Here is an 11,447-nt window from a genome sequence, read left to right on the forward strand (position 1 = left end):
CATCTGGTCAGCTGATATGACCTTCACCACCTCCTCCTCCCAACACAACCTGCTCCCTGGACCAGCCAGACCCCACTGAGCTTCCCCCGAGACGGACCTTCCACGAGCTGCTCTTCAACGGATGCATCCTGTTTGGTATTGAATTTAGCTGTGCCATGGAAACAGCTTATGTGACTCCTGTGCTCTTACAGATGGGCCTACCTGACCAGTTCTACAGCTTGGTGTGGTTTATTAGCCCCATTCTTGGTAAGTGTGCAGCAAAAGCAGCTGGCCACCTGGTGCACACAGACATGTGTTGCACCATAATGGGATTTTGAGTAGCAATTTTCATGCGCAGTCATGGGTCTGTGGACTCTAACTCTGTCCTCTGTCTTTGACTTGCAGGATTCCTTGTTCAGCCTCTCCTAGGAGCGTGGAGTGATCGTTGTACATCTCGGTTTGGCCGAAGGAGACCCTTTATTTTTGCCTTGGCTATAGGTAAGACAACATGAATAAAGAACAGTGATGATTTTGTGTTGCACTTACGTCAACTTGGGGCCCTTTCTTTAAAGATATTGTAGTTTGCAGTGGTGTACCTGATTTGATTGATCACAAGACTAAACTTTCTGCGTCTGTCTTTCAGTTTTGTGGCTCATCGGAGCAAACAACAACAACAGCAAATACAAACAACACTTTCCATACAAGCCGGTCATTATGAGACTTAATCAGTGTGCTATCCCCACAGTTTGGTGCTGGTGAGTGACTTAATCAAGTCCCAAGTACGAGTACAATGCTAACTAAGTATTTAATCAGCATTGAGCTATGACTAAGTTTATGTATACACACACACACACACACACACACACACACACACACACACACACACACACACACACACACACACTGGGTTCCGAATCGCATACTATTTCTTTTTACTTTTAATACTTACCGCACATACCCTTAAAAAGTATGTACTGTTGCATGTAGAATGTATACAATTGGGACATACTGGTTTGTCATAGAAATGCACTTTTTTTCATCATATCTGTCGCGATCCATTGCGCAAAAATTGAAGTGAAAAGAAAACGGATGCGATTTGGAACGAGTGCTACTCTTCATGTCGCCATGAAGGCACACAACAGATCCACTCACCGAGCTCTCCAGAGACGCAGGTTAACCCAGAGAGCCTCGCTGGTGTTACTCTGTAACGTATGTTACACGCAATATACACGGCAGGAAAAAAAAAATGCCTTTCTCTGTTGTTATCTTGTCCTCTTGGCGTTAATGTTATCTTTATGAAGTCTTTCAGCAAAACATTTCATATTCCTTCATTACTCTCTATTCAACTCATCACCCATTTCACACTGATGCTGTGGAACACAACTCAAATCAAATTAATTACAACAAAGTGCTGTTTAAAAGCAAAGCCAAGCTGCACTTATTTTATTTCTTTTTTCTTAAATTTTACTCTAATCACCATTGTATGTTTCTTTGCATCTCCATTCCAGTAGTGTGATTTTAGGACAGTGAAGCTATCAGCTGTGGGTCAGATGGTAGAGAGGGTTGATCCCTAGTCTGAAGATTGGCGGGTCAATCCCCGGCTCCTCCTGTCCACATCCCTAAGTGTCCTTGGGCAACACACTGAACCCCAAGTTGCTCCCGATGGCGTACCATTTTTTTTACTCCTGATGGTGAGCACCTTGCGTGGCAGATCAGCCTCATTAGTGTGAATGGAAAACAAAAGATGATTAACACCGCACGATAAGGTGATTAAGCGCTAAGACCATTTGCTTTAATTATACGGCATGTGTAGAAGCCCAACTATTTTCAAGAGTTAAAAATTAGCAATAGCTATAAACTCTGTGCAGCACATCAGTTTCATGCTGTTTTGGAACTGTATGTGATTAGTTCCTATCAAATAAAAAAAAATACAACATTTCTTCAGCTCATTGCAGTGGTGGCTTTGTGTCTCAGATTGTAAATAAACCATGTAACTGTTTTAGCAACATCCTAACAGTTTAATAACAATATTTAAGAAATAATAAACAGTTCATATAAAACAGCTATGAGACAGAATAGGAATATGCAGGAATTCAAAAGACTTTTTGTGATCATCGTTTGTTTGGTTAACATTTGATCATTTTTATGTTCTCATAACATGTCCAACCTGCAGGAACAGGAACGTGCCTATGCTTAACTTTTATTTTGATGGCATGTCTGACCTCTGCCCTGACCTTCGCCTGTCAAACGGGTCAAAAAGAACACTTACAGGTGCTCTAACGTTTCAGGTTGAGCATGATTGGGAGAAAGAACTACAGGTCTTAGTATTTCTGTACTGGCTTGCCTATGCAGATTCCTACAGAGGGGTCGCAAGCGGTTTTGACCACGGTGCACAGGAGCCTTAGGGTCAGCCGGGCAGCATTTGGTCTACCGAAGAGGGTTCTATCTAATCTAAGGATGTAAAATAAAAAATAAAAATGCCCGCAAAAAACCCAAACAGAACAAATTTACTTTTTAACTACGGCTTCCAATAGAGACAAAAACTGCTCCTCCCGCCTTTCCTCTCCCTCTCCTCTCCTCCCTTGCCTCCTCCTCTCTCTCCTCCAACCTTTGCTCTTCTTTTGCTTGCAGGTCAGAGTCTCTTTTCTCTTCCCTTCTCCTCATTTCCTTAAAAAAAACAACAACAACAAAAAATCTGGTCCCCATCCCTCCTTCTCTTTCTTATTGGGGTTCCAGTCATCAAACAATTAGGTAACAGTCCCGGCAATGAATAATGTTCCTGTTATCACAGTTGGGGCGATAGACTCTCACTGTATTTGTTTAGGGACAGAGGACGTTCACGATATCAGTATAAAATACAACATACCAGATTATCGCAAGAACACTAATTTATGTTCCTAGTCCCTGTGTAGAACAGAAACAGAAAGATCATGAGTGACAATGTACAATAGGCGACACACAAGTACAGAGACAAAATGCATTATGCAACATGTCCAAGTTCAAACTAAATACAGTTCAGTTTGCCATCTTTAGTCACTCAAAACCTTTCAGAGCAGCATTCCTCTTCCCCGTGAAGAGGTTCTCCCTCAATGTCCTTCACTGTAAGAGCCTTTCTGTGTGTTTATCAGACCCTGACATTGACAACAAGATTACGGTCATTTCCTTTCAAATAAATGATTTTCACTCATTTAATCACTTAGCTTCGAGCAGAAATAATATATCAATGTATCAATTGCACGAGTTCCTAATTAAAAAAAAAAAAAAAAAAAGTACTTACACCTAAATGCGCTCTCATCCGTCCTTGCGGCTTCTTCTCCCTCTCTAAGAACTGCAAATCTAACGAGGCGCTGTCGGCGGCTTCGTTTTAAATCACTCTTCTTCTTCTTCTTCTTCTTTTTCTGCCCTTTGAGAATTGCGACCGGGTGGAGCGTGAGCGCCATAGATCTCTGTACGCAGGCGCCGCATTGGCCTCTGGATCGTACGTCAACGCGGCCGCCATATTGGTCCGGGCAATTTGCCGCATCTCTCAGACGCAACCGGAGTGCGGATGCCAGAGTCGCGTACTGCTTGTTTTTGCTTGGGATTGTTCAAATCGCCGCACTTTTCAAACTCGATCTCGGGGGTGTAACCTTTCACAGGTACGACCGAAACACGTTGTTGGTGGTTGTATTTGGCCAGGATCAACGTTGTGTTTACAGCGAACCAATTGGCCAACAAGAGTCACACACAAATAGCTGAAGTTAGAAAATCTGCTGTATTTGCTGCAGAGTGACAAACAACTCTACAGCGAGAAGGGGACGTTTTGCTCTACAGTGGCCACTTCCAAGTACGGAGGACTTTTGACAGGACAGGGCAGATTGTGAGGATTATAGATGGAGCCAATGTCACACTTTGCTGAAAATGTTCTTGTTGTTCTTTCTGAATTTTTTTTTTTTTTTTTTTTTTTTTTTTTAAGGGGAATCCGTGATGTATTGTGTAATGCACTAAGATTCCCAAACCTGTTTTAAGTTTTTTTTGTTTTGTTTTAAGTTTTTTTTTCACTAACTTTAGCAAAAGGCAACAACAAGGACAACACAAGCCTCGAGGAAGGCTGAACAGAGGCTGTTAGAGGGCTTGTTCTTTGTGTTCCCAGGAGACTGAACCTTTGCCTAAAACTGTGAATATTTGTACCAGCTATGTCCCAAGCAGCAGTAAGCATCATGATCCTCACCCTTTTTCCCCTGTCTTTAATTCTCCATCTTTCCCTCTCTTTCTCTCTATTTTTTCCCTCTTTTTATTTCTCCATCTTTCCCTATTTTTCCCTGTCTTTAATTTTCCATCTTTCCCTCTCTTTTCCCTTTTTTTCCCCCCCCCCTCTCTGTTCTTCTTTCTAAAACAAAAACACATTTTTAATCGCATGGTGCGACGGTGGGATTGAGTGGTAATGCGATTAAAAAAATACTCGTCAGCTGATAGTATATTCTTCTGTTTATGCAGCAAACGGCTGTGACGGTGAATGAAATGCTGCTCATAACTATTTCATCCATCTTTCTTCCCGGACCACCACCATGTGTTGCCTTCTCTGAAGGCCAGACTCAATGAAGCCATCATCAACATTGACAGCCTGATGCTGATGATGATTCCTGAGCGGCTAAATTTTGGGGAATTTTTTATGGATGTGGGATTTGGCCATTATAATGATAAAGATTTATCGTGCACACATGCGTGTTTTTCTTTTCATTTAGGAGACCAAACAATACATTCTTCCGATATAAGGTAGCTAAATCTTTCATCAATATTTTCAGTAGAGAAGGTACATAGGTTGGGTTTTTTTTGCCAGAAATGGGCATTGCCAAAAATAAATGCACAACAGTCTTTACAAAAAACACACATTATATGAAAGGAAGGGGAGAAGTTGAAACTGGGGCATTCGGTCAGAAACTGAACAAAACAGAAGAAGAGCAAACAGAGAGAAGACTAATGTGAACTGTGGCTAACCCTGAAGGTGGACAACATTAACATAAAAAAATGACTGGGCGTTCACTGAGCCAGCAGCAAGTGCTTACTGTCATCATAAAAGCGCATGCTTAAGGTAGTCGGCTTCTGCTCCACCGTGCTCGGCTCATCAACTCAGTATAGTGATGACATCACACTTGTTGGCCAAGTTCCTCACTGGAAGAATTAAGACTTTGTCCCTTTTTCATCCGAAAGAAGCCATCTTCATCATCAAAATGATACGCGTAATTATTTTTTTAACATCTGCCGTGTCATGGCAAACAGTATGTTTTGTCAGTTCAGCCTCAACACAGGCACCAAGCCTGACTTCAGGGCTTAAACAAGAGGTGAACTTTAGTATATAAAGCCTTTTATTGTGATGGTTTCAGTGACTGAGCACCCTGATCTCCTGGTGCCTCGGCAGAATGTCAATAATTGCCTATTGAAGCCTCCTGGACTGACTGGATGCACACCATGCTGATGTTTCCCAGGAAACAGTAACTGTTCAGATCATGCTGTTGCAGCTTGCTTAAGAAATAAAACCCATTTTTGTGTTATATGGTATCACCTGTTGCTCAATATTAGCAGTGTTACTGTAAAAGCTACTTTTATTCAAGGTTCAGTTCAAACTAAAAGAATCATTTTGACATGTTTGACTCCTGTGTGGGTTTTTGACATTTTACCTCTGTAGCTCAGTTGTCCTGTTGACTTGAAGTATTAAACTACACCACAAGGGGGAGCCAGGATACACAAGACAGCGATCCATTGAGTCTGTGCACCCTTTTCCATTACTTAGTGAGTGATATTATTCCTGCTCCTTCCTGCATCTTAGCCAGCCATTTTCCATGTTAGGCAAAATTGGGTCAAGTGACATCATCCGCATATAAAACCATGGTTAAAAAAAAAAAATCATCACTGATGAGCTAGTAACAGGTAACACACACACAGAACCGACATACTTAAGTAAAAAGACAATTTATTTGATAATCAGAATATACAAAGCAGTGGCTGAAGTAACCGAATGTCATTCTGGTCCTGAAAAAGGCAGTCTTGTACACAAAACTGGGCTACCCAACCATAACATAAAACTCGTTGAAAATGTAAGAAAAACAAAAGTATAAATGGTACAAACTTGCGTGGAATGCATACCGAACAAATGACCAAAGCTTTAAGATTTAAGAGGGGTTAATTAACATTGCAAAAGCATGCCTCCACAGAACAAGGTCAAACAATTTGTATCATGGAGGTGCAAGAGAGAGCCCCTTTATTCATTTGCACCATATGTTAACAGGGCAGCCAAGGATGAAGTAGCAGCTCAACACAAAAAAAATACACGTTAACTAATAATGCTAACAAGTGTCCATTATCCCCTGCTTAAAACTTATCTTTGGTCCTTTAAATGTATCTGAGAGGTCAACATGAACTTTGGAGGTGAGCAGCTGCCTGTATGTAATGAATCATCTGGTCAGCACTGAAATAAGAGATTGTGCTTCTAACATACTGATATAGAACCTCAGGAAATGAAAAAACTGATCTCATGGTGTGGCCCAATTTGTACAAGTAGAAAAAAAGCTCATTTTAGAGACCAATAAATAACATTTCATTAAAAAAAAGGATGCAGGGCCACTATGTTTCAAGACTCCAGTGCAATGTGATAACATGGGAGCAAACAAAAAGAAATCTCTCAAAGGTACAGAAAGCACAAGCTCTACAACACGATGTTGACCAGGCTGTTTAGACAGTGCTCCAAACAAGTGGCAGGCCACAAACCTAAGCCTCCACTTCTGCCTCTTTAGAATCTCCATTTTCCTCTGTCTTCTGTTTCTTTGTCTCTGCCTTTTCCTAATAACAAAAGGGAAACATGTGATGCATTGGCAAAGACCAGATATCACCAGATTAGTCAACAAGCATTAAATGCAAGTGATGAAAATTGTAACACTTGAGCCGGATGGCAACCCACCTCCTCTTCTTCTGCTGCACGCTTCACAGGCTGTGCATCAGTCTCCTCAGCAGGGGGCGCCTTCTCTGCCTTCTCTGTGAACAGTTTGTCAATTCAGAAATTACAGCTTTCACTTTCAGTGTGTTTAAGTTCATTTTTACCTCTACTGGGGACAACAGCACAACAGATTTTCAAATGCAAGGCCAAACAAGGGAACAATCATGAGACAAATCCGAGGAAACAAAGCAACCACTCTGTAGACATTAAAAAAAAATGTTGCTTTTCAAGTCTATTTCAGCAAAACACAAATACATTTTCATTTCAGCGTACCATCTCCATTCTTGTGTTCCTCTTTAGTTTCTTCCACTTTGTCAGTGTGATCAGCACCATTCTGCAAAGAAGGAAATGTCAATCTAGTTAGGCATGTCATGTCTGGGCTTTAATCATGTGCCCGATACTACATGATTATTGACTATATTTTTTTTAAAGAGAGGAAAAAAAAAATCCCAAGCATATTTCAAATTATCCTCCCAGAGAGTTACATGTACAGACTCCTCCGGGGACACTTAAAAAAAAAAAGAAGAAAAAAAAAGAAAAGACATGTGTATGGAGCTCGTATTACCTCCCCCCAGAGGATTAGTTTACCAAGCTCTGGGAAATCACAGACTAAGAGAAACCAATGGAAACGTCCAAACGTTTGCTAGCTAACATCTGTGCCATTTCACAACCCAAACAAAGCACAGTGTTGGAGAGTAGCTGAGCAGGAGAGAGAGGGGGAGAGGGGGGGGGAGGGAGGTGGAAGCGACACCTGCATGATGAGGGCGCTAAGACAAAAGGCCATGAGGCTGGTTCTCGTCTCCCACTCACTGTGCCATTAGCCGGTGCCTCCTCGTTGTCGGTCTTCTCCTCCTCCACTTCAACTTCTTTCTTCTCTTTCAGCTCCTACAAAATAAAAGCCTTTAATTAATGCGGAGTTCAAAGAGTTAAAAAAAAAAAAAATTCAAGTTCCCCGCACGTTCTCACCACGACTGGGTTTTTATTTTTTTAATTTTTTTTTTAATTTAAAAAAAAACATTTGCAACAACGTTTGTAATTCAATGACGTCTCTGGAAGGGAATATTTTAACCGGTTAACGTTGACCGGTTGTTTTTTTTTATTATTATTATTTTTTTGTTTTTAATGCCGTGCTTTGCACATAGCGCAGTGTTAACGTGCGGTGGCTTCCCGCCCCACAGCAGCAGCAGCAGCTCCGCTTCACCAGCTGTACCGTTTGTGCCGCTTTGTCTGCTCAACAGCACATTTTTTAAAGAAAACCACATCGCAAACGTTTCAGTTTCCTGTCATAACTATAAAACTGTTGACGCAAACAATTACAATTACCTCGCTTTTTTTTTGGGGGGGGGGGAGGTGGAGAAGGGGGTGGTGGTGTGTATGACTTGTCGGCAAGTGACATTTTTTTAGGACAAAAAGTCATTTTGGGTGATAACACATTTCCTCCCGTTAGTTACCGTTTGAACTTACGCGAAGTAACGTGAAGAGTAACGGTGGCTGCAACCGTCGAATACAAGTGTTTTACTCCGGCAAGCTAAACCAACCGTTAAAAAGAAATTCAGAAACAACTTAGAAAAGTTCCCAAAATCTTTTTATCACGACGGTTCAACGGAAGAAGAAAAAAAAAAAAGAGAGAAAAAAAAAAAAAAAAAGAGCTGAATGAAACTCACCTTGGCTGTAACCTCTGCAGATGCGGGTTTTTCAACAGCTGTGTCGGCCATTCTTAATGTTGTGAAATAATTTTGAAAATTATGTTCCTGTTCAGAAAAAAGATGTATATACGTTGTCTCTTCACCTTCGAGCGGTTAGTCCAGAGACGCTGAGAGCGAAATGATGTCTGCCTGTCTCCGCTTTTCTCTCGAGCTCGTTGAAAATCCACTCTCGTTGGATACAACAGCTCGAGCCCGCACCTGATTGGACAATCCCGGACGCCGGGGTATGCGATTGGAAGAATATTCTGTCAATCTCGACAAATCGTCCCGCCTCTTGGCTACCTCGTTGTTGATTGGTCCATTTTTTTTAAAGCGCTGCACTGATACCACAGTTCTTTTTTTTTTCTTCTACTATCCATCACTTTGCGTTTGTTATTCTAAATGAAAATGAACAATGGGTGTAAGTAGCCTAATGTTAAAGTTTATATGATAATCAGATTTTGCTGACGACTGATTAACGTTTTAAGGAAGTGAACTGTTCAAAGTTTACACCACACATATGTCTAAGGAAGCATCTTTTGTCTGAGCGCTCTTTCTCTGCAGAGATGGGGTGTCAAATTACATGCAAAAAGGAATAATGTGACGATGTGAAAAGCAGGCGGCCACACCTCCTTTCTATATTTAACACTTTTAACGAAGTGGGTTCCTGCTCAAGTGTCCTTGCATTTTCATTTTTACAAGACCCGATCAGTGTCACGGAAAACAGTGCAACTTGTCCATTAAATACACGTCTTAATTACACATCTTGAAAATCCAAAGAGCAACATCATGCCTGCACAACCTAATAGGCACCCACTTTACAAATTCAAGGTTTAATGAATCTTTTTTTTAATATATATTGCAGTGACTCTATTATTTGTTGTCAATATTTATGACCAGATAATTGTAATTTATCCTTAGATAACTGCATTTCTATTATTCAAAGTGACAAAGTGAAATCGGTTTTAGTCTATACCTGATTTGAAAAAAGCGGGATATAATTAATAAGCTTTGTGTTTTGTGTGTCAATCAGAGACATTAATGGTGTGTGATATGTGGTACAGTGAGTGTGAAAATCTTTACATCACTGTTAAGTGATATTCATTACACTGTCAGAGGTAATGCAGATTTCATATTTCCTGGGAAAGAGAGGAGCTGAACTAAATATATCTGAGGTGATTTGCCCAACCTCATAAAAACTTCTGAAATATTACTGTAGTATTGTCTCTAATTGGCATTGATAAATTGCTAAAACCTGATTTTAATGTCACATTTCTTAGGGCACATTTGTCCCTGCTAGTTAAGAAACCACTGGTCTGCTATTTTTTTCCTCTTCCTCAGAAGTTCATTGAGGTGAGCTTCGTCACTGCAGTCACTCATCCAACTGTTAAACCAAAGGAAGTGGCAACATTTAAACTTTATGGTCTCTGAACTTTGTGATTTAAGGCAGCATCTGCTCAGTGCCTCACTGTCAGTTACAAACAAAGCTACATCTTTTTATTTCAGGTAAAATATCCACATTTTGTGCTATTACACTCTGACCTACATTTAGATTACCCAAGTTTAATTTTTTTTTTTATTTCACCTTGAACAACGTTAACCACGTCTTTCATTGTTTCCGCCCACACACAGCTAGTCTATCATTTATTTTCATGTTGTATTTATTTGTATATATATCTGATAGCTGTCAAAGCAACAGTGTTATTTTCACTAGTTTAACTCCATGCAAAAACATATTTGCATGCACTCCACACTCGCCATCATTTTTGTCAGGATTTCAAATATTTCTAGAAATTCTTATAAATATTTGTATCTAATACTTGTCCGGACTCACCCAAGCAGGACACCTCGACATAAGTATTTCTTCACCCTCTATTTTAGGGCCTCCAAAAACCATAATCCTATGCAGCCTCGGTTATCGTCTCAGTTAGTGTCTCAGTTCTGCTGAAGAAGCCTCCAGGGCCTATGTTGTCATTCACCTCACATTCAGCTGCAATATAATTATGAAGAGTGTAATTACATACAGAGATCAAAGGGTTGTGTGTCAGTCTACAAGCTGGTTACTTAGAGATTTATTTTCTTTTTCATTCAAGGGTTTATCACTCATGTTGAGTCTGTTGTTCTACCTGGTATATGGATGTTTTAAAAATACAGTTGATTTATACTGTGAAAAACTAAAATGTACTTATAAACAATAAACAAAACATTAGACGACTGCCTCCTCAAAGCATTAGTGTTATGTGGTTTTTATTAGAAAACACCAATGAAGGACATTCATCATGTTATTGTGATCTGTCCTTTCATTAACGGAAATTAAGACTATAAGAATCCAGAGCAATGAAGCAGGCATCTTAATGTAATGGCCTCAACGTGTGCATAACCTACTGTAAATCCATAGCGGGAACAGTAAAGCAGGCTGAAAAGCAGCAGAAGGCATTACTCACTCTTTTTCTGTAACTGGAAAATGGGAGCAATCAGAGAGAGGGGGGAGTGTTTGTGAGATCATTTCCTGTCTTTTTTTTTTTCCTTATTTGCCTAACCCAACATGTTTCCATGTGCCACTAATCTGCTACAAAGGAAAAAAAAAAAAAAAATCCATCTATGGGCAGCCTGTTCATTCTTCAGGTAAAAGAAGCAACGAAATTGTAGCAGCAAATAGGGCAGTGAAACAAAAAAAAACTGTGTCTACCACACTTTCCAGATGTAGGAACAGGAAAACTTTTTCTGGTAATGAAAATTGAGTCCACAGAAAGTTATACTGTATAAAAGAAAAGCTTTGCTGTGTTCACAGTGACTCATGTTTGAAAAGAAAT

The 11,447-nt window shown here is 40.2% G+C and overlaps 1 protein-coding gene across 1 annotated transcript; it reads right to left on the bottom strand.

Moving 5' to 3' along the window:
* Nucleotides 1–5,912: 5,912 nt before the first annotated feature.
* LOC138616506 (parathymosin) lies at nt 5,913–8,804 on the bottom strand. Its single transcript, XM_069690855.1, has 5 exons — nt 8,614–8,804; nt 7,760–7,834; nt 7,223–7,283; nt 6,914–6,987; nt 5,913–6,795 (listed from the first exon to the last, which is right to left on the bottom strand). Exons 1-5 carry the CDS (start codon nt 8,662–8,664, stop codon nt 6,724–6,726), a joined length of 333 nt encoding a protein of 110 aa, XP_069546956.1. The 5' UTR covers nt 8,665–8,804; the 3' UTR covers nt 5,913–6,723.
* Nucleotides 8,805–11,447: the final 2,643 nt, after the last annotated feature.

Source organism: Brachyistius frenatus, unplaced genomic scaffold (assembly GCF_029030835.1).
Source record: "Brachyistius frenatus isolate BFR_SWC_R1_liver_20210118 unplaced genomic scaffold, ASM2903083v1 Contig_10, whole genome shotgun sequence".
Taxonomy (NCBI): Eukaryota; Metazoa; Chordata; class Actinopteri; family Embiotocidae; genus Brachyistius; species Brachyistius frenatus.

Bases quoted from the DNA above. Each gene is read 5' to 3' on its own strand.
- LOC138616506 (XM_069690855.1), bottom strand. From the start codon at position 8,664: ATGGCCGACACAGCTGTTGAAAAACCCGCATCTGCAGAGGTTACAGCC. The intron at 7,284-7,759 runs GTGAGTGGGAGA...CCTTCTTTGCAG, and splicing joins AGGCACCGGCTAATGGCACA to AATGGTGCTGATCACACTGA. The intron at 6,796-6,913 runs GTGGGTTGCCAT...TTTTGTTATTAG, and splicing joins GTGCAGCAGAAGAAGAGGAG to GAAAAGGCAGAGACAAAGAA.